The sequence below is a fragment of the Anomaloglossus baeobatrachus genome, unplaced genomic scaffold (assembly GCF_048569485.1).
Source record: "Anomaloglossus baeobatrachus isolate aAnoBae1 unplaced genomic scaffold, aAnoBae1.hap1 Scaffold_41, whole genome shotgun sequence".
In the NCBI taxonomy this organism is placed as follows: Eukaryota; Metazoa; Chordata; class Amphibia; order Anura; family Aromobatidae; genus Anomaloglossus; species Anomaloglossus baeobatrachus.
The window spans coordinates 169,300-192,584 of record NW_027443435.1 but is presented as its reverse complement, the minus strand read 5'-3'; the positions used below and the strand labels follow the sequence as shown (position 1 = coordinate 192,584).

At 49.1% G+C, this 23,285-nt stretch overlaps 1 protein-coding gene across 4 annotated transcripts in view; it reads left to right on the top strand.

The window, feature by feature from the left end:
- Window positions 1-23,285, top strand: part of LOC142277315 (uncharacterized) — a 44,416-nt gene that overhangs the window by 16,569 nt on the left and 4,562 nt on the right. For 3 of the 4 annotated variants that reach the window (XM_075332624.1, XM_075332626.1, XM_075332625.1), the window contains exons 2-3: window positions 7,689-7,751; window positions 16,884-16,984. In XM_075332624.1, the coding sequence (XP_075188739.1) occupies window positions 16,906-16,984 (79 nt within the window). In that variant the 5' untranslated portion in view covers window positions 7,689-7,751; window positions 16,884-16,905. The remainder of the gene's footprint in view (window positions 1-7,688; window positions 7,752-16,883; window positions 16,985-23,285) is intronic. The other variant, XM_075332627.1, reaches the window with a different exon arrangement.

The window sequence follows — 23,285 nt, the reverse complement described above, 5'->3', positions numbered from 1 at the left end:
GAAAAACGGATGTCACTAGGACGGTCCGTGTGACATTGTTTTTTTTTCTTGCACCCACAGATTTGCATTGGAGAGTCTCGAGCGAGATACCTGTGCAATCGCAGCATTCTGTGATTTTTTTTTTTTTTTTTTTATTTATTTATTTTATTTTTTTTCAGTCCAATTGGAGCTGAGAAAAAAAACGCAGATTGGAGCTGCCTTATTGATTAACTTTGTTTTGAGGCCAATGCGAGATTTTCTCACATTGCACTTGTGCGATTCATATGCATTCAGCATGAAGCCATGTTCTATGGCCACACGCTGTGATTTCAGATGTAGCAGAGATGCAATCGTCGTGGGACCTTGTGTGGATTATGTCGGTCCTGGGTGTATTGGGGGTTAATAAAGGGGTGCTTTTTTGTATTTTATTTTAGATAAAGGATTTTTTTGGTGTTTGTGTTTTTCTTTTCACCTACATATTACTAATGAGGGGTCTCATAAACACCTCCCCATTACTAATCCAGGCCCTAGTGGCAGCTCTGGGCTGCCATTAACCCCTGATTACATTGATTGTCAACAAACCAGGGCAATCGGGATGAGATGGGTAAAGTGCCAGGACTGGCGCATCTAATGGATCCAGCAATTCCAGGCGGCTACAGCCTATATTTAGGCCGAGGGGGCCCAATAAACATGAGTCTCCCCAGCCTGAAAATACCGGCTTCCAGCTGTGAGGTTTATCATGGCCGGGTATCAAAATTTGGGGGGAGGGGGCAGATTTTTTTTTTTTTTTAAATTTATATAATTTTAAATAAGCTGCATGCGGTTCTTCTTTTTTTTTTTTTTAAATTCACAGCCAATGTAAGGGTACGGCTGGGGGCTGCAGCCTGTAGCTGTATGCTTTATCTGTACTGGGTTTCATAATGAGTTGATGCTACACCAATTTTTTCTTATTTTTTTTATATATATTGCAGTCAGACACACTGTTACACAGGCTGGGGGCGCGTCTGACTGCAACCAATCAGAGACGTGGGGACTGGCAGTGGGCGGAGAAGCAGTGAATGTGTGTGAGGTTAATGAGGTTATTGCTGCATGGAAACTCACAGTATAATGTGTCTGCTCCAATGCCACTATCCCTTCTACCACCATTTTAAAGCACAGGACTCTGGTCCCCATAGACTTATATGGGGACCGCCATCCGGCCAGATATCTGGGATCAATTCCGGGTCCGAATCAGGTTTTTTATGTTAATCCCATATGGACCTGCTGTTACGGTTGCTGCGAGCACTGGAGACTATGTCCAGATTTCTTGCTACTGCACATGTGCGAGCGCTGGAGACTAAGTCCAGATTTCTTGCTACTGCACATGTGCGAGCGCTGGAGACTAAGTCCAGATTTCTTGCTACTGCACATGTGCGAGCGCCGGAGACTAAGTCCAATCTTGGAGCCATTGCACATGTGCGGGTGACATCATCGCTGACACGAGGTCACATGTCTCTGACACCTTCTATGCCGATTGGTCGCTGGTCATGTGCTTGTGACGGCTTGCTCGGTGATAGGCCAGCATGACGTCACTCCTGTCGTTCTGGCAGCGGATTGGCTCTGGTGTCCTCCATCTTGGATGAGGCACAGAGTCTATATAAGACCCTGACACACGCCGCATGGTGCTCAGTCCTCTTGGTTCATGCATATGAGTAGACGCTCTGTGCGCGTTCCTCTAGGCATTCCTCTGTCTATGCTAGGTGAGCGCTACCGGCAGGGTAGCGTTCTTATACCTTACAGCTTCGGCTGCTGTCCGTATCCTTACCTCTTAGGGGAGCGGACATAGGCAGGTGCCTGAGGCACATGGTCTGGCTGGGCCTTGTGATTCTACTCGTAGGTGGACGTTGCCGCTAGGGTAACGTTCCTTATACTGCGTCTGGCAGTTGTTCGTATCCTCGCACACTAGGGGAGCGAACAGAGGTAGGAGCTTTGTGCGGCTTACGCTGCTGTTCGTCTCTTTTGCACCACTAGAAGAGCGGACCTAGGCAGGTGCCATATCTAGTGGTTCGTGTCCTCGCACACTAGTGGAGCGAACGCAGGTAGGAGCTTTGTGCGGCTTACGCTGCTGTTCGTCTCTTTTGCACCACTAGAAGAGCGGACCTAGGTAGGTGCCATTTTGCACACATTGCATTTGTCTCTGTGATTATTAACAGAGATCATTCCACACACCCTCCAAGTAAGGGAGGAATTGCTTTACTTACTTATTATATCCTTCTGTGAGTTAACAGAGGTATTGCACTCTGCCATAGTCTGCAGCAGAGTCTTTGCACGGTGGACCCTGACTGTCTGATACTCCTTTAGGTTCTTATCAGATAGCCCCCCGTAACATTAGGACTGAGCCAAGGGTCTGGCAGTTATGGCAGAATATCAGCAGTTACACCGTTACATACAAGTACTTGAGTCACGGCTCAAGAGTATAGAGGATAAACCTCAGACCATGGTGACATCTGCACATGATCCTCGACTTGCTCTGCCAAACAGATATTCTGGCGATGCCAGATCATGTCGTGGTTTCATTAGTCAGTGTCAGATACACCTAGAGGTCAACTCTTCTCGCTTCTCTACGGAGAGGTCCAGAGTAGGCTTTATCATCTCCTTACTTCAGGACAAAGCCTTAGAATGGGCGACTCCCCTATGGGAGCGCTCTGATGTGGTTACTCTGAGACATCAAGACTTTCTTGATGCTCTTAAGGCGGTATTCATGGGTCCGCAGGTTACCCATGATGCGGCCCTGAGACTGTTAGATCTATCTCAGGGTTCGTTATCCACTAGTTCTTATGCCATTGCTTTTAGAACTCTGGTGGCAGAACTAGATTGGCCAGAGAAGGTGTTGATTCCTATCTTCTGGAGAGGGTTGGCAGGCTATGTCAAGGATGCCCTTGCTACTCGTGAGGTCCCTGCTTCTCTGGAGGACTTGATCACAGTAGCAACGAGGATCGATGTACGCCATAAGGAACGTAGACTCGAGGTCTCTTCCTCACGCCCTAAGCATCGGGCTATTCCAGTTGTTGAGGGTCCACTACCATCTTCCTCAGCATCTGAAACATCTCCCACTCCTATGGAGTTAGGTCATACGTTCTCCAGACTACGCAAGTCTGGTCCTCCTATATGTTACGTATGTCGTCAGGCTGGGCACTATGCCAACAAGTGTCCTAGTCATCAGGGAAACTCCCTGGCCTAGTAACCATTAGAGGGGGGTTACTAGAGACGTCTTCTGCACCCTCTAAGTGTTGTATCCCAGGTCAGCTCTCGTTATCTGAGAATACATGGCCTATTATGGCTTTTGTGGATTCCGGAGCTGACGGGATTTTTGTGTCCTCAGGATTTGTAAAGGGACACAATATTCCCTCTATCATGTTAGATGCGCCTATTCCTGTCCGTGTTGTTAATGGAACTATGTTGTCTGACTCCATTACATTGAGGACAGTTCCCTTGCGCCTTTCCCTGTCTCAGGGTCACATAGAGGAGATTTCTTTTCTTGTTTTGCCTGAGGGTATAGACGACGTCCTTCTGGGCCTTCCATGGCTTCGGACTCATGCTCCTCACATTGACTGGGAGTCTGACAGCATTATTAGTTGGGGTTCGAAATGTCAGTCCCGATGTCTTCCCTTACCACCTAAGGTCGTTGCGGTTGCATCAACTGATCTCTCTCCCATACCTACACCCTATTTGGATTTCGCTGACGTGTTCTCCAAACAGGGTGCTGAGGTTCTTCCACCCCATAGGCCGTATGACTGTGCCATAGACCTTATCCCAGGTTCGGTTCCACCTAAAGGCAGGGTTTACCCCCTGTCGATACCTGAGTCGGAGGCCATGTCGACCTATATAAGAGAGAGCTTAGAGAAGGGGTTCATTCGTAAGTCTGTCTCTCCCGCGGGAGCTGGGTTTTTCTTTGTTCGGAAGAAAGAGGGTGATTTGCGTCCCTGCATAGATTACAGGGGTCTCAACGCAATCACAATAAAGAACAAATACCCATTACCTTTAATTTCGGAGCTCTTTGACAGACTGAGAGGAGCTCAAGTTTTTACGAAGTTGGATCTGCGGGGTGCGTATAACTTGGTACGAATTCGAAGGGGTGACGAATGGAAGACCGCTTTTAACACCCGAGACGGTCACTATGAATACCTCGTCATGCCTTTTGGGTTATGTAATGCACCCGCAGTATTTCAGGACTTCGTAAACGATGTGTTCAGGGATTTACTGTTATCCTCAGTAGTGGTGTATCTGGACGACATCCTGATTTTTTCTCCTGATCTGGAGACTCATCGTCAGGATGTCGTTCGTGTCCTTTCCCGTTTAAGGGAGCACTCATTGTTTGCTAAACTCGAGAAATGTGTATTCGAGCAGTCCTCATTGCCTTTTTTGGGTTACATTATCTCACAAGAGGGTCTGGCTATGGATCCTGCGAAGCTCTCTGCTGTCCTGCAATGGTCCGAACCTCATTCCTTGAAGGCGGTGCAACGCTTCTTAGGATTCATAAATTATTACAGGCAGTTCATACCCCATTTTTCTACTTTGGTGGCCCCTTTGGTGGCCTTGACTAAGAAAGGTGCTAATCCCAAAGCCTGGTCTACTGAGACATCTCAGGCTTTTGAGGCAGTAAAAAGACACTTTTCAACTGCTCCCGTTCTTCAAAGACCCGATGAGAGTAAGCCCTTCCTCTTAGAGGTTGATGCCTCTTCAGTGGGTGCTGGTGCGGTCTTGTATCAAAAGAACGGTGCAGGTAGAAAAAGGCCGTGTTTCTTCTTTGCTAAAACCTTTTCACCGGCAGAGAGAAACTATACCATTGGGGATAGGGAACTGCTCGCCTTGAGATTAGCCTTGGAGGAGTGGCGTCACTTGCTGGAAGGAGCGAAACATCCTTTCCAGGTCTATACAGACCATAAGAATCTGACGTACTTACAAACCGCTCAGCGTCTGAATCCTCGCCAAGCCCGCTGGTCCTTGTTTTTCTCCCGCTTTCACTTCTCCATCAACTATTTGTCTGGGAGTAAGAATAACAAGGCAGACGCCCTGTCTCGCTCTATGCTTTCTACCCAGGAAGAGATTGACGAACCTCGTCTTATCCTTCCCTCCAGGGTTTTTCATACGCTCTCCCCTGTGACGTTAGACCAAATCCCACCGGGCAAGACCTTTGTTCCGCCTGATCGACAGAATGATATACTGTCATGGGCCCACACCTCAAAGGTGGGTGGGCATTTTGGTATTAGGCGGACACGAGAGTTACTGGAGAGGTGGTATTGGTGGCCACACTTAGCCAGCCACGTCAAGAGATATGTCGGTTCCTGCTACTCGTGTGCTCGCAACCGTCCATTACGGCAGAGACCGGCTGGGCTCTTGCATCCTTTACCAGTGCCAGATAGACCATGGGAGGTGGTAGGCATGGACTTTGTAGGTGATCTTCCATGTTCACAGGGACATAGATTTGTGTGGGTCATTACGGACCATTTCTCCCGGATGGTTCATCTCGTACCGTTATCGAGAATCCCATCTTCCAGGGTACTAGCCAAACTATTCCTCAAGCATGTCTTTAGGCTTCACGGGATGCCAGATCGTATCATTTGTGATAGAGGCCCACAATTTACTTCCCGTTTCTGGCGAGATCTTTGTAGCCTTCTGCAAATTGAGTTGAATCTCTCTTCGGCATACCATCCGGAGACTAATGGTTTGGTTGAACGTACCAATCAATCTATGATTATATACCTTCGACACTTTGTTGCTGAGAACCACGATAACTGGTCCTCCCTCCTACCCTGGGCAGAATTTGCCCTTAACAATTCGCTGGCTGAGGCCACTGGGCAGACACCGTTCGTACTCAATAATGGGCAACACCCTAGGGTACCGGTACCGTTTCCCGCCGCTGCACCTCCTCCTCTTGTGGCCGACTGGGCAACTAATGCCAGAGAGGTTTGGGATCGGACTCAAGAGTCGATCCAAGCAGCTAAGGACCGTATGAAGACGGTGTCCGATCGGTTTCGTCGCCCGGCTCCTGTCTTTTCTCCAGGGGACTTTGTGTGGCTCTCTGCAAAACACGTGAGACTTAGAGTGAGCTCTGTCAAATTTGCTCCTCGCTTCCTGGGTCCTTATGAGGTTCTTCGACAGGTAACTCCTGTAGTCTATCAATTGAAGTTACCTGTCCATCTTAGGATTCATGACAAATTCCATGTCTCACTGCTAAAGCCGGCTATTTTACCTCACGCTCGTGAAGTGCACTCTCCTGCCTCTGATTCCTCTCGCTCTAGCTATGAGGTACGAGCCATAGTTGGTTCTAAGATGGTTAGAGGACGCAGGTTCTTCTTGATAGATTGGGAGGGCTATGGCCCGGAACATCGCTCTTGGGAGCCTGAGGAGGCTGTCCATGCTCCCGACTTAGTTGCCAATTACCTGCGTCGCCGGGAGGGGGGCCCTTGAGGGGGAGGTACTGTTACGGTTGCTGCGAGCACTGGAGACTATGTCCAGATTTCTTGCTACTGCACATGTGCGAGCGCTGGAGACTAAGTCCAGATTTCTTGCTACTGCACATGTGCGAGCGCCGGAGACTAAGTCCAATCTTGGAGCCATTGCACATGTGCGGGTGACATCATCGCTGACACGAGGTCACATGTCTCTGACACCTTCTATGCCGATTGGTCGCTGGTCATGTGCTTGTGACGGCTTGCTCGGTGATAGGCCAGCATGACGTCACTCCTGTCGTTCTGGCAGCGGATTGGCTCTGGTGTCCTCCATCTTGGATGAGGCACAGAGTCTATATAAGACCCTGACACACGCCGCATGGTGCTCAGTCCTCTTGGTTCATGCATATGAGTAGACGCTCTGTGCGCGTTCCTCTAGGCATTCCTCTGTCTATGCTAGGTGAGCGCTACCGGCAGGGTAGCGTTCTTATACCTTACAGCTTCGGCTGCTGTCCGTATCCTTACCTCTTAGGGGAGCGGACATAGGCAGGTGCCTGAGGCACATGGTCTGGCTGGGCCTTGTGATTCTACTCGTAGGTGGACGTTGCCGCTAGGGTAACGTTCCTTATACTGCGTCTGGCAGTTGTTCGTATCCTCGCACACTAGGGGAGCGAACAGAGGTAGGAGCTTTGTGCGGCTTACGCTGCTGTTCGTCTCTTTTGCACCACTAGAAGAGCGGACCTAGGCAGGTGCCATATCTAGTGGTTCGTGTCCTCGCACACTAGTGGAGCGAACGCAGGTAGGAGCTTTGTGCGGCTTACGCTGCTGTTCGTCTCTTTTGCACCACTAGAAGAGCGGACCTAGGTAGGTGCCATTTTGCACACATTGCATTTGTCTCTGTGATTATTAACAGAGATCATTCCACACACCCTCCAAGTAAGGGAGGAATTGCTTTACTTACTTATTATATCCTTCTGTGACTTAACAGAGGTATTGCACTCTGCCATAGTCTGCAGCAGAGTCTTTGCACGGTGGACCCTGACTGTCTGATACTCCTTTAGGTTCTTATCAGATAGCCCCCCGTAACACCTGCCTCCCGGGTATCTGAGAGTCCGCTCATCACTATCTCTCCATCTATCTATCTATCATCTATCTGTATTATCTATCACATATCCATCTATCATCGATCTGTCTATCTCTATTAACTATTATCTAATTATCTGTCTATTTTCTATCCAAATCTATCACTATTCACTCTCCATCTAATTTATCTATCAGACAGCTGGTATAAATCCTTGAGGAGGACGAGGCCGAAGATCAGCGCAGAACACAGGAGAAAGGGTCAGTGCAGTGATCTATCTATTATCTGTCTGTATTATCTATCACATATCTATCTATTATCTATCACTATTATCTGTCTATCTATATATCTATCTATTATATATCTGTCTATTGACTTCCACTATACTCAGTAAACAAGTCGATCCCGTCCGAGCATCAAAATGCTTGTTCCAAGCACCGGAGCATGGTCGCACTCGCCGGAGTCTATGAAGCGGTGTGCACATACGAGGTCTACACTGATAGACAAATAATCACAATACAGAGCCCAGTGTATTATATCAGCGAGCAGAGCATCTCAGGACTAGAGATGAGTGAACCCGATGTTTGGTGTTTTGTTTTTTTTACTTGTTTTTTTTTGAGCCAAATGCCGACTTTCAAAAAAACAAAAAACAGAGTTCGGATGCTTTATGTAAGCTGAGCAATGGCGCCAGCATCGCTGTGCTCAGGTACGCTCGGTGCTCAGCCCGGTGCGAGCCTCTTGCAGTGTTTAAACTGCTCACACTGAGGGTAACAACAGCGGGATCACATGTAATGTGCAACCCCCTCCCCCCCCTCATAAAAGATAAAAATGGAAAAACTCCGCCCACCCTCTCCCGGACGTATTCTGCTTATAACTGGCATTATGTGGGCGGAGACTCGAACGGCCAATCAGTGACTTCCATTGGGGTTCGGGTCAATTTCCAACTAGTGGAGGTACGACTGCTGCCGCCGAACCGAACGTTCACAGGTTCCCTCATCTCTACTCAACACCCCAAACTGGGAGAAAAGAAAGTGAATAAGAAGATGAAAAAGATTTTATATAAATCAAAAAAATGTTTCATACAAAAAATCCAAAGAAAACATAAAAAAAATTATACATTTGAAACAGGTTTTTGATGTTTTTGCAGCCGCCCAGTGTGGTGTAAAATAAAAGATAAAGCAGAGATCCGGGGGGAGGGGGGATGATGTCAGCGCTGGCACCATTCGTTCCCCTGCTCAGCATTGCAGATGTCGCCACAGTTGAAAGCAATGATGAAAGATGGATCTCTCTGCTTCCTCCTCAATCGTTCTGCTTCGGTGTCTGAGATCTGGCGTCTCAGCACAGGGGGGCGCGATGACGTCACTACTGTGTGCCCGCTGTGCCGAGATGTGCAGAGCTGCAGAACACGCACCACTGCAGAGACCGGAGCAGTGCGGGAGAGAGGAGAGTTTTGTCTTTTTTTTTTTTTTTTTTATATATATATATATATATATATATATATATATATATATATATATATATATAAATAAGTGAGTATATTGGTGGCCAATGGCCGTAATACTATGTGGAGGACTATGGGGGTGCATTATATGCTATGGAGGACTATGGCGGGTGCATTATATTATATGGCGGACTATAGGGATGAATTATAATATAGAAAAAGTGCATTGTAATATATGGAGGACTATGAGGGCTGAATTATACTATATTGAGGACTATGGGGTGTATTACAATATATGAAGGAATATGGGTATGTATTATATATGGAAGACTATGGGGTGCATTATAGTATATAGTAATATATGGAAGGCAGTGTGAAGCCCATTATACTAAATGAAGAGCTAATGGGTGCGCATTATATATAGCGGAATATGGGGGTTGCATTCATGGCCGGCTTTAGGTATGTGCGATTAGTGCGGTCACACGGGGCTCCAGCCGGCAGACAGCACAGGGGGTGCTGGAGGGAGCATCAATTCACTTTCATTTGCTGCTCCTGCGGTGCACAGGCTCCAGCAGAGGGTGCCCTCCCATCCTGTGTGCTCTGCGTCCTGTCTTCACCAGAGAGAGGGGGTAGGGCCGCCTGCACTGCTGCAGCTGGAGAAGCTGCTTCTAAAGAACCTCTGAACTCCAGGAGGCCAGGAAGGCAGTGAGTATAATGTGAATCATGTATTATGTGCCGTCTGTCTGTGTTATGTATAAGATATGTTTGTCCTGTATAGTGTGCAATATGTAGCTGTGTTTCTGTGTATACATTCTGTCTGTCTGTCTGTCTATTTATACATCCATCCTATTATCTGTCTGTCTATCATCTATTAAGCATCAATCTGGCGCACAGACACAGCCAATGCCCCGGTACGCCCCAAAACTGGACACAGAGGGGACCCGGCGGCAGGGGCGTTGCTGGCATCCAAGACTCGGAGCTTCGGCTCCGAACTTCTTGCCTGCAGCCCTGAATCTTCTGCCATTACCGCATTGAACTGTTTTAGCTTCACATTGCCCCCAATACAGTTCAATCCTGTAACAGAGCAAGAGTTTCATGCTCTATCATTGCCAGTCTCCTAAGCTGCAAACCGCTACAGGTCTATGGCTTAGGAGATGTCATCGTGTCACAAGTGCAGCGCGGGGAAGTCATCGCATAGCACTGCCTCTGCAGGCCGCCATAGAAGAGGAGACGGAGGCCTCGGTATTGGGAATCGGGATTAGGTGAGTGTAATTTTTTTTTTTTGTGCACAGGAGGCTGTGTGGGGGGGCTCCTGCCGTGCACAGGAGGCTGTGTGGGGGGGCTCCTGCCGTGCACAGGAGGCTGTGTGGGGGGGCTCCTGCCGTGCACAGGAGGCTGTGTGGGGGGGCTCCTGCCGTGCACAGGAGGCTGTGTGGGGGGGCTCCTGCCGTGCACAGGAGGCTGTGTGGGGGCTCCTGCCGTGCACAGGAGGCTGTGTGGGGGGGGCTCCTGCCGTGCACAGGAGGCTGTGTGGGGGGGGCTCCTGCCGTGCACAGGAGGCTGTGTGGGGGGGGCTCCTGCCGTGCACAGGAGGCTGTGTGGGGGGGGCTCCTGCCGTGCACAGGAGGCTGTGTGGGGGGGGCTCCTGCCGTGCACAGGAGGCTGTGTGGGGGGGCTCCTGCCGTGCACAGGAGGCTGTGTGGGGGGGCTCCTGCCGTGCACAGGAGGCTGTGTGGGGGGGGCTCCTGCCGTGCACAGGAGGCTGTGTGGGGGGGGCTCCTGCCGTGCACAGGAGGCTGTGTGGGGGGGGCTCCTGCCGTGCACAGGAGGCTGTGTGGGGGGGGGGCTCCTGCCGTGCACAGGAGGCTGTGTGGGGGGGCTCCTGCCGTGCACAGGAGGCTGTGTGGGGGGGCTCCTGCCGTGCATAGGAGGCTGTGGGGAAGCTCCTGCCGTGCATATGAGGCTGTGGGGGGGCTCCTGCCGTGCACAGGAGGCTGTGGGGGGGCTCCTGCCGTGCACAGGAGGCTGTGTGGGGGGCCCCTGCAGGTATTTGCATATATTTGGTGTGGCCCCTAGAGTTACCTCCTCCTTTGGACCCCAGACACCCCAGTCTGACCCTGCATCCATCTATCTAATCTATCCATCTATCTTTCATATAGTATCTATGTGTGTGTCATGTATATGGTGTAATTTATGCAGGAGCACAACGACCAGGCCTGTGAGTGATGGGGCCATTACTGTTTCCTCGGATGCAGGTTAAACACCATTGAGGAGCAGATGGGCACTGGCTCCCTGTTCCGCACTTGCTCTGCAGCTGTGGGCCCCTGATAGGCGTAATGACATCAGGGGGAGCCTGTGTATGACATTACCCTCTCTTCTGTCTCTCTCTCATTATTCCGCCTTTTGCAAATAGAAATAATTTTGGTTCCTAAACGACCTAAAACGGGAAAGATTTATTCTGATTTCATGTCATATAGAGAGAAAAACCTGCAGATGTGTCTCTATAGAGAGCGGAGGGAAAAACCTGCAGATGTGTCTGTATAGAGAGCGGAGGGAAAAACCTGCAGATGTGTCTCTATAGATAGTGGATGGAAACTTCTGGTGTGAACTGTATGAAGGAGTTGTAGAGTCAGAGTTGGAATCGGTGACATTGAGGAGTCGGAGGTTTTTCTTAGCGACTCCTCAGCCCTGGTGTGGAGGGTGCTGTGGAGGAGTCGCTGTGGAGGGATCATACACTGCTTGTGGGACACTTTTGTTGGTATTATACATTATGGGGCAGTGAAAGGGGAATCTTTGGGCTTCATTAGGAGGAAAATTACTTTGTAAGGGCTGTAAAGTTGTGAGAGAGGTTCTTATATGACCCAGCTGAATATTAATTACATTTTTATTTTTTGGGGGGGGGTACCAATTAGAACTTCCGCTATGGGGTCCCATGATTTCTATGTACGCCTCTGTTCACCCTCTTAAAGGGGTTATCCGGCTTATTTTGCTTTTTTTTTTATTTCACTATTGGGCTACATTAGGGCAGGTAAGTAGACAGTAACTCCCTACCTGCCCTGCTGTCAGCCCCTCTCCTCCGGCTCAGTGCGGTCTTGTGACGGCTCCTGTCGTGATTTTGCTGCTTCCTGTGATGTCACAACGACAAGTGCAGGAGCTTATGTTCTGCCTTGTCGATGGGCAGAACAGTCGACGTCATGTAGTCGCCCTGCTGGGCAGGTACAGTGCATGGAGTCCCCACCCCCCTTCCCCCACACCCTCCCACACATTCTCCCCTACTCTCCCCACACTCCGTACTCTCCCCTTCCACTGCTATGGGGCCGTGAGCTGGGGGGAGGGGCCTGGCGGCGGCTACCGCGGGGTCATCTCCAGCACCGGGCCCCCTGCTCAGGATTGCATGTTCAAATGTATCGGCATCACAGATGTTAATACATTTGAAAGCACAGATGACAGGAAGCATCTCGCTGCTTCTCATCACTGTCCCGCTGTCTGCTCTGACAGTTCAGGACAGCGGTGGCATCACTACTGTGCTGATATGTCCCGAGCACAGACAGCGGGCGAACGAGGAGCAACGGCGGGGACCAAGGAGAGGTAAGTGTGTATACCCTACACGGTGGGGGTGCAGAGCGTCGTAGGGGGGTGCAGAGCCCAATGTGTGGGAAGGGGTGCAGAGTCTGATGTGTGGGGAGGGGTGCAGGGCCCGATGTGTATGGGCGGTGCAGGGCCTGATGTGTATGGGGGGTGCAGGGCCCCATATGTATGCAGCCTGCAGAGCCCGATGTATGGGGGGGGTGCAGAGCCCGATGTGTGTGGGGGGGGGGCAGGGCCGGATGTGTGTGGGGGGTGCAGGGCTGGATGTGTGTGTATGGAGGGTTCAGGGCCCCATATGTATGCAGCCTGCAGAGCCCGATGTATGGGGGGGTGCAGAGCCCGATGTGTGTGTGTGTGTGGGGGTGCAGAGCCCGATGTGTGTGTGTGTGTGTGTGGGGTGCAAGGCCCGATGTGTGTGTGGGAGGGTGCAGGGCCCGATGTGGGGGGGTGCAGAGCCTGATGTGTGTGGGGGGGTGCAGAGCCCGATGTGTGGGGGGGTGCAGAGCCCGATGTGTGTGGGGAATGCAGGGCCTGATGTGTGTGTGTGGGGGGTGCATGGCCCGATGTGTATGGGGGGTGCAGGGCCCCATATGTATGCAGCCTGCAGAGCCCGATGTGTGTGTGGGGGGTGCAGAGCCCGATGTGTATGGAGGTGCAGGGCCTGATGTGTATGGGAGGTGCAGGGCCTCATATGTATGCAGCCTGCAGAGCCCGATGTATGGGGAGGTGCAGAGCCCGATGTGTGTGTGGGGGGGTGCAGGGCCCGATGTGTGGGGGGGGTGCAGGGCCCGATGTGTGTGTGTGTGTGTGTGGGGAGGGGGTGCAGGGCCCAGTGTGTGTGTGTGTGTGTGTGTGTGTGTGTGTGTGTGGGGTGCAGAGCCCGGTGGGGGGGAGGGGGGTGCGGAGCCCGGTGTGTGTGTGTGGTGGGGGCAGAGCCCGGTGTGTGTGCGTGTGGGGGGGGGTGCAGAGCCCGATATGGGGCTGTTATTTCTAATGCTAGAGTGATAACAGGTCAGTGCTGGGCCGAATACTGACAGCTAAGGCTATGTTCACACGTCCGTTGTTTTGCATCTGTCACAATCACTTGTGTGACTGATGCAACGGATGCGTTGCAGATAGTGGCACAACTGATGTGACTGATTGCAAAACAACGATACGTTTTGTTTATTTTTTTCTTTTTCTTTTTTTTTTACTGTTTAACCAGCGGCCCGGCTATTATGAATGATCAGCTGATCGCTCACAGTAGCCGGACGCCGGGTGATCAGCTGATCGCTCACAATAGTCGGCAGCCGGGTGATCAGCTGATCGCTCACAATAGTCGGCAGCCGGGTGATCAGCTGATCGCTCACAGAAGCCGGCTGCCGGGTGATCAGCTGATCGCTCACAGAAGCCGGCAGCCGGGTGATCAGCTGATCGCTCACAGTAGCCGGCTGCCGGGTGATCAGCTGATCGCTCACAGTAGCCGGCTGCCGGGTGATCAGCTGATCGCTCACAGTAGCCGGCTGCCGGGTGATCAGCTGATCGCTCACAGAAGGCGGCTGCCGGGTGATCAGCTGATCGCTCGACCGCCGAGAGCGAGAGAGAGATTGATTTGAATAATTAAACACAAGATTTGACCATGCGCGGTGAAATCAAAAGGATTCCGCTGCTCAAAAAAACATTACATGCTGTGTTCCTGCCACCCGATGGTCAGTCGTTCCACCACTGATTAGTCGCGTGGCGGATGCAACGCAATGGCATCAGTCACAATCCGACGCTCATACAAGTCTACGGGAAACAACGGAATCCGCCAAACAAATTGCGTTGTTTATCAGAGCGGTGGATTGTGATGGATACTAAATAGCGGAAATGTGAACATAGCCTAATGAGTGTGCAGAGGGTGGGAAGAGGGCGGGGCTGGACAGTGAGGCCGGGTGGGGCCAGCTCTGACTGTGAGGTTCGGCATAGGAAGTTTTCATGTTTGGTTGAGCTGAAGGTAAATAACCTGTCTGCAGAGAATGAAGGAATAATTCAAGAGGAACAACAGTTAGGAAACAAAAAAAATGTAGGGGTGATTTAGTACATGCGCACGCTGCGTTTTTGTCGCGTTTTTGCTGCATTTTTTTGGTGCAGTTTTGTTGTCAGAACTTTCTGACCTCTGACTTTCCAGCAAAGTCTATGAGAAGTCAGATTTGTAATGTGCACCTTGCAGTTTGTCAACATTTTTTTTGTCAAAAGTTTGTGACAAGAAAGATGCAGCATGTTTTATTCTTTCTTGCGTTTTTGTCAACATTTGTCACCCGTTGAAGTCAATGAGGACATCAAAAAGGCAAGGAAAAATGCATGCTATCAAATTGGTGTATTTTGCATGCGTTTTACCTGCGGTTTTGTCAACAGAAACGCAGCTCACCAACTTAGTTCCAGAATGACAAAATCAATGCTGGAGTGAATTTGACATGTCGGAGCCTGTGTTGGTTTCTCTGTCTCTCTTGCAATCTCTCTTTCTCCCCAAGCAGTAGATACTCACCGATCACGGCTGTCACACTGCTCCCCCGCCTCTCATCTTCTTTCGGACCTGCTCATTAGCCTCATACATATTGACTCCTCCCCCCGTCTGTGATTGGCTGGTTGCAGTCAGACGAGCCCCCATGCTGAGTGACAGCTGTCTGACTGCAACCAATCACAGCTGCGGTGGACGTCTCTACATAGAGCGACTCTCTTCAGTGCTGTACTATCAGCGGAGGAGTACTCGAACTGTGACAGCAAACACCTGAGTGATGGCACCGCTGACACTCGGGTGGTTTGCTGTGACAGCTGGAGGACATCAGGCTTGAACCGCAGTGAACCCGTGATGTCATTGCTGCGACACCCGCCGTACTGCGGGAACCGTAGCTGTGATGTCAGGAATTCACCCTAGTTTATTCTGATCGCTGCGGCTCTGTACACACTCAACATTCACAGCTAGCAGCCATGCTGTATGAGCGCTGGCTGTGACAGGACAGGGATGTAGCAGAGCTGGAAGCGTCGTGGGACTTCGTGTGGATTACTTTGGACCTCGAGGGGTGTTTTGGGGGTTAATAAAGTGGTGAAAGAGGGTGGCTTTTTATTTCAAATAAAGGATTTTTTTGGTTGTTTTGATGTGATGTGGGGTGTCTCATAGACGCATAACATCACTAACCTAGGGCTTAGTGGCAGCTATGGTCTGCCATTAACCCCTTATTACCCCTATAGCCACCGCACCAGGGCAACGGGAAGAGCCGGATCCAGCTCCAGAATTGGCGCATCTTATGGATATGACACTTCTAGAACGGCTGTGGGCTGCTATTGTTAGGCTGGAAAGGACCAAATAACGATGGCCCTTTCCACCCTAATATTATCAGCCCCCAGTTGTCTGCTGCACCTTGGCTGGTATTAAAAAAAATGAGGGGATCCCACGTCATTTTTTTTAATAAATCAAATCATTAAAAAAAACAACGTGTGGGATCCCCTCTATTTTTCATAACTAGCCAAGGTACAGCAGACAGCTGAGGATTGCAGCTGCTGCTGTTCCTGTACTGTATATGAAAAATGTGGGGACCCCATGTTATTTTTACCCCCAGCCTCCCCAACAAAAAAAAAACAGCTAACCAAGCTGGCTATTCCTCTATCAAGCTATTCTGTTATTTCTTTCTATGTATTCTTTCTGTTCTTTCTTATTATCTAATCTATATGTTCTTATTATCTATCTATCCATCTAGCTATTCTTTCTATTTTTTACTATCTATCATCTATTCTAGCTATCTATCCATTATCCTTTCCTATCATATTTCGTTTCTCCTTCAAAAAAAGCTGTGAGAAAAAAACGCACTAAAAACGCACCTACATTTCAAGCGTTTTTGGGACATTTCCAGGCTCACTCTGACAAGGTGCAGGTTTGGTTGCAGTTTGTGTGCAGAAAAAACTGCAGCGTGCGCATGTAGCCTTATATTACAATACAGCACAGAATAGCTTGCAAAAAATGTTTGCGCTTATGTCGGACAACGCCTTTAAAGAAAAAAAATTGAATAAAACTAATGTACCTCAAAAAGAAAGCTTTCAAAAATATAACATTGACTAAAACAATTCTAAAATGACGGAAAAATAAGCATTAGGGCGTCCAAATTGTGAAGACAAAACAATGAAGGAAATCCCAATGTCATAATGTACCACACTAAGTGGATCCTGCCACGTCTGCTTCTATCCCTGCTGAACTGACTCTGGGGCCGCACGGGCGATATAGGAGGCGTAGAGGCCATGCATGGATTGGTCTCAGGGGCCACACGGCTCTGGTAGCAGAAGCGTCCATCTAGAACCTTCCACATGACTTTTCCTTCTGTCCGTGACTTTTACATTATTTATTTTACAGCTTTGAAATTCAGGGAAAAAATATGCAGAACGCAGCAGACACAATGGAAAAAGGAGAAATGGATGTGCGGAGTGATGAACGGAGTAGAGACCTTTCCACAGGTAACCCTCCTCAGTGAAGAGTCACCATTAAATAACAAGGAGAACACTCACATTCCCAGCTGCAAGGAGAAAATGAAGTTACATTCTCCCTGCTGCTGCTCGTATACAGTCACCAATGCAGTGCGGGAAACAGTAACAGTTACCGCTCACGGGCTGTCAGCCAAGGAACAAGAGGGTTGATTACTGGGCGCTCAGTATCTAGTGAGTGGTGACTGTTACAGCCTCTCCCACTGTGCTGGTGACTGGAAGTGAGCAGCTGCTGGGAGAATGTAACTGCATTTTCTCCTTGCAGACACTGTCACAATTTCTCCGCTGTCTTGGACGCAGTGAGTGACAATTTTGCCTCCCTATGGAATCAGGGCCGTGCCAAGCTGTTAGTTTATTGAGCGTCAGCTCAACTGTCCAATCTGAAACTGGGAGGTGCTTGGTTTCTTCAGGGGTTCCCTGTTCTGAGTGATTGATCAGTTACTTAGCTGAGTAGTTAGTCCCAAAACCATGGTATCACGGAGGTGCCAGGGTAACTGGAGAAGGGACCCCCCGAAATGGGCCCTCAGACTAGGGATCTTGTGCTGTCCCTTTTCCCAGGTGTAGGCTTGATGGTATCCAAGTCTGGACTGCCAGCGTAACACTAACTCCTATCCAAAACCTGATCTAACACCCCCTCTCCCCCCCACTGGGAAAGGAGATGCAAACCCCACAATGGATCGCCACAAAGACCGGAATCACAGGAGCATAAATTGAAGGTATCATCTGCAGTAACAAGTAATATCTCAAACCTTAAATAGGGAGAAGACAGCTGAATAGAAAGTAGCCCCCCCTCTCAAGGAGCCACAAACCACTCCACAGGACTGGAAAACAGTGTAAAAGACTCAGCTGAAGCTGAGCAGCTAGTTTCAGGTTGCTTGTGAACAGAGTCCGTCGCCACCGCGGCTCCCTGCGAATGTGGGCCTCGGTTATCTGTGCTGTGTTCTGATCTATAGCTGCCAGACCTTGGACCTCCTCTGACCATCCATTTGTCCATATCCGCTATCCCCCTGATATTCTGACCCCAGAGCTGACTACGCCTTTGTCTTTCCCCTTAGTTCACGGCATGTTCTCTTTGAACGTTTGATAACCCTGCCTCACGGCTTGTCCATGCAGTGACTAACGTCACACACTGTTCTAATAAACCAGATAGATATCATTTAAATGCTAGGTACTCAGATTACCACTATATCTGCAGGTAAACAGTGTTTTTGTAGCTGCCAGGTTTTCTTTAACTCCTTCTCGATATGTAACATATTATTACATCCTATTACTTTTTGCGGGCTCAAAAGCTGAGTCTCCATTATTGCCAGCAGATGATGCCTGAGTTATTCAGTGGAGGTAAGCTTCACCCACTGCTGTTAACTTTTCGATCTTTGACAGCAGCATTTGCAGCACGCAGCCTATGGGGTACAATGTTCCACATATCCAACACCCCCAGCAACATTTATCATTGGGTGTATATGGATCGCCATAATAGCTGGGGGTCTGCTAAAGACCCCTTGCCCTATATAAGGGTACTCCTATGATCTCCACACTTAGATACATTCCTTCAGTGGTGTAGATTTCAAAATGACATAATTTTTGGGGTGTTTCCACTGTTTAGGCACATCAAGGGCTTTACAAACGTGACATGACATCCTCTATTTCAGCCAATTTTGTTCTCCAAAAGTCAAATTGTGCTTCTTCCCTTCCGAGCCCTGCCGTTGACCCAAGCAATAGTTTTCCACCACATATGGGGTATCAGCGTACACATGAGAAATTGCACAACAGAATTACCGTATATGGTCCATTTTCTCATCTTACCCTTGGGAAAATGAAAATTTGTGGTTAAAGCAACACTTTTGTGGGAAAAATTAAAATCTTTATTTTTTTCCTTCCACATTGCTTTAATTTCTGTGATGCATCTAAAGTGTACTTTGGCATTGCATTACTGCTGTAGGAATATTACAAAAAGGGGATAAATGCATTGCTAACGTGAAAAATGAGCAAAAAGACATAGGTACTGCGTTACTGCTTCAGAGATATTTGCAAAGAGAGATTCTTAGCTTATGTATTGGCAAATCCATGTGAGCCCGATAACCTCGACAAGGTGATCTCATTATATTGGGAACCTAACCTTAAATGACTCTGTGTGATTAAAAATCTGCATGTCTGCTTCCTGGCTAAATAAAATGGTGGACACACCCTAGCTATAGGGCAGAGTGCTTGGTCAGGTGCTTGTCAAGGTTATCGGGCTCACATAGATTGGTCAATACATAAACTAAAAAATTGTTTAAAAGAACTGAAGTCTTCAGTGGTTGATACCTTTTTAATGGCTAACTGAAAAGATGGAACTAAAGACACTTCTGAAGAAACGTGCACAACTGGACAGTGACATATTTTTCTTATCCAAATGCAAAAAGGAGAATCTGATCCTCAAAGGACTCTGGATTACAAACCCAATTCTACATACCTACAATACCCATTATGCACAAAACCTTTGTCACAGCACTTCTGAGAGACTTTAGCCTGCTTTACACGTTGCAATTTCGCATACGATATCGTATGCAATTTGCAACGCCCCCACGTTCAGTTTGTTGAACGTGCCACACAAACGATTAACCCCTGTCACACATACTTACCTTCCATACGACCTCGATGTGGGCGGCAAATGTCCACTTCCTGGAGTGGGAGGGACGTTCGGCGTCACATCGACGTCACGCGGCAGCCGGCCAATAGATGCGGAGGGGTGGAGCTGAGCGAGACGTAAATGTCGCGGGCGGAGGGGCGCGCTCGCTACGCTCGGGTCCGGGGCTTCTGCTGCAGCTGCTCGGTGGCTCGAGCGGTGGGCCGGACCCGGGGACTCGAGCAGCGCTCCTCGCCCACGAGTGAAAAGGGGTGGTTTGTTTGGGGAGATAGTTCGTGACGCCACCCACGGGTCGTGGTGATGATGGCACCACCGCTGCTGGTGACGGGGATTCTGGGAGCGATGGTAGGGAGCAGCTAGGATGTCGTCCCCTTCGTGGGTAGGGGTTGGTGTTCCCGGGGCCCGGTGGTGATACGGGGAGGTTGGATAGCTGGGGTGCAGGGTTGCAGGGACAGCGCGGCGTGGTGCCGGATGGCACTGTTGTACTCACTTAGACAGAAAGTCACAAAGTCTCTGGTAAACCAAACGGCTGGATGGACGGGTCTCGCAGCCGGCTGCAGTGTTTTTCCCCTGACCCCGGGTTGGTATTGTGAGTCCTTTCCTGCACCTTCTTGTACGCTCCTCCTGTGCTCCGGTTTCCAGCTGGCTCCTCTGTTCGGTACCGGACGGGCCACCACCCTGTCCCGGCTATCTACGGTTCCACCAAGACTGTCTTCCTTGCCCCTGCAGACGGCCACTACCGTTGATTTCACATTACATTTGTTGATCTCCCTAAGGTCAACAATGCTTGCTTAAGTAGTCTTTTACTAGGCATTGCCCCCACTAGCCAGATTCCTACTCCACACTGATGAGGGGCAAATACCCCGAAACGGCTGTCTGTGGATGGATACCATGTTTGGTATAGGTGGTCTCCTTGACTGGAGACTGCCCTTCCCGTGGTTGTTCCTTCCCAATGAAAGACCTGGCTAGTTTCCTGCCAGCGTTGAGAAACACGTGATGGTGTCTCCGCGGCTTTCTTATTTGCATACTACCGTCTGCCTGACTGGCTACACGAGGGTCCTAGGCTCCAACCTAGGCCCCAGTCTGCGTCTGCCTCTCTGCACACCTCCTCACCCTTCCTCTGCCTGGACTTGTCTGAACTTGTTTTCTGCCTCAGGCCAGCTAGACTCCTCGGTGGGCGTGCCCATCTGCCTGACTCCGCCCACCTGGTGTGTCTGTCTGAACCCGAGGGAAGAAATCAGGTCTCACTGGGGATGACTTCTGTGAACTGCTGGGGGTGGGGGTGTGTGTGTGTTGTTACCTGTGACCCCTGGCTAGTCCAGGGCGTCACATAAACATCCCACCCACCTCCTTCCTTCCGCATTGCTGGCCGGGAGCCGCAGGACGCAGGTAAGATCTGTTCATCGTTTCCGGGGTGTCAAACACTGCGATGTGTGCTAACCCAGGTACGATGAACAATCTGACGTTCAATTCTAGAGAAATGAATGACGTGCGTGCGATGAACGTTTTAACGTTCAATCACAATCGCACATACCTGTCACGCTACAACATACCTTATGATGCCGGATGTGCGTCACTTAAGATGTGACCCCAACGACACATTGTAAGATATATTGTAGCATGTAAAGCGGGCTTAAGGAACCACCTTTTGCATGTCTTCTACAGCATCAAGAGTAAAATCCAGAGGGAATTTGAAACACAAAGGAAGACACTTCCAGAAAGCACAGAGCAAAAAGTACAACAATACTACTACAGACTACAAACTCTTCTGATCCACAACAAGGAAAAGAAACTACATAGACTGCGCCTCAATTCTGGACTTAATACAAACAGGTTGATAATAAAGCTAAAACCTGACAACTTGGACAACCACTCCATTCAAGACACAAAAGCATGTAACTGTATTATCAATCTCTCGGATTATAAACGAAAGAAAGTGGAACTTGCTGTGCTTTCTAGGGGATTCTCATTTTGTCCTAATAAAGCTCTAGACAAAACTGAACTCTGCAGCGACATGGAAGATTACTTCAGGAGACTACGTCTGAGGGAACATTTTAACGATGCAGATCTTTCAGAATCCACCCAGACTGAAGGAAGACGGATCTTGACAACCATGAACAGGTCAGATTGGACACCTCCACCAGGATGCAACCCTTATTTGGATAACTATATAGACACTTTCAGACATTTGGTAAAATCCACTATCCTAGACACACACAGGAGGCAACCATCCAACATCAGTGCCCAGGAGAGAAGGGCCATAAAATCTTTGAAAACCAACAAAGAAATCATCATTAAACCTGCAGACAAGGGGGGTGCAATAGTCATGATGAACAAATCAGACTACATGAATGAAGCACGCAGACAACTGATGGACACACGCTACTATAAAAAATTGGAGTCTGACCCTACACAGGACTATTATAAGGAACTTAAGAAGTTGGTCTCTTGTCTGCATGACATATCCTCAACAGCTGATGAACTGAAACCGGTAAGTCCAAGAATAGGCACATTCTACATGCTTCCGAAAATTCACAAATCTGGAAACCCAGGAAGACCCATCATTTCATGTGTGGGCACTGGGCACCCTCAATGAACAAGTCTCTGGATGGTAGAGGGTATCCTTAAACCCTTGGTAAGGGATACATCCAGGACACTACTGACCTATTGAGAAAACTATCAGCAATAGGTTCTCTACCACAGGGAACCATCCTTGCCACCATGGATGTGGAATCCTTGTATTCTAATATTCCACACCAGGATGGATTGAATGCCTGCAAAGTCTTCCTGGAAAATACAGGAACTGATGCCGATTCTGTAGTGAAGCTTACAAAATTCATCCTCACCCATAATTAGTTTGCATTTGACAATAACATATATCTACAGGAGACTGGGACTGTAATGGGAAGCAAAATGGCACCACAATATGCAAATCTTTTCATGGCCAAGCTTGAGAGTGACTTTTTATCCTCTTGTCCTATCAGGCCTCTGGCCTACTACCGTTACATTAACGATATTTTAATCATCTAGACAGTCTGAGGAGCAGCTGAAGACCTTCCATGAACACTTTAATCCGTTTTATCCCACCATCAACCTAACACTCAACTACTCCTGCACTGAAATCAACTTCTTGGACACCATCATTAAACTACGGAACAATGAAATAGAGACATCCCTGTACATGAAGCCAATTGACCGTCCAACATACCTGAAATGGGACAGTTTTCATCCAAAACACATAAACTATTGTATACAGCCAGGCTATCAGGTACAATCGGATATGTTCCAACAGTACAGATAAGCTGGGTTCACACACAGCGACAACGACGTCGCTGTTACGTCACCATTTTCTGTGACGCAACAGCGATTTAGTAAGTCGTTGTTATGATCGCTGCTTAGCTGTCAAACACAGCAGACGAAGCAGCGATCATAACGACACGCGTCGCTGTGGAAGCCATCCTGCACTTGGTAACTAAGGTAAATATCAGGTAACCATTACCCGATATTTACCTTGGTTACCAGCGCACACGCTTAGCGCTGGCTCCCTGCTCTCCTAGCCAGGGTACACATCGGGTTAATTACCCGATGTGTATTCCGGCTACGTGTGCAGGGAGCCAGCGCTAAGCGGTGTGCTCTCATGCTGCCAGT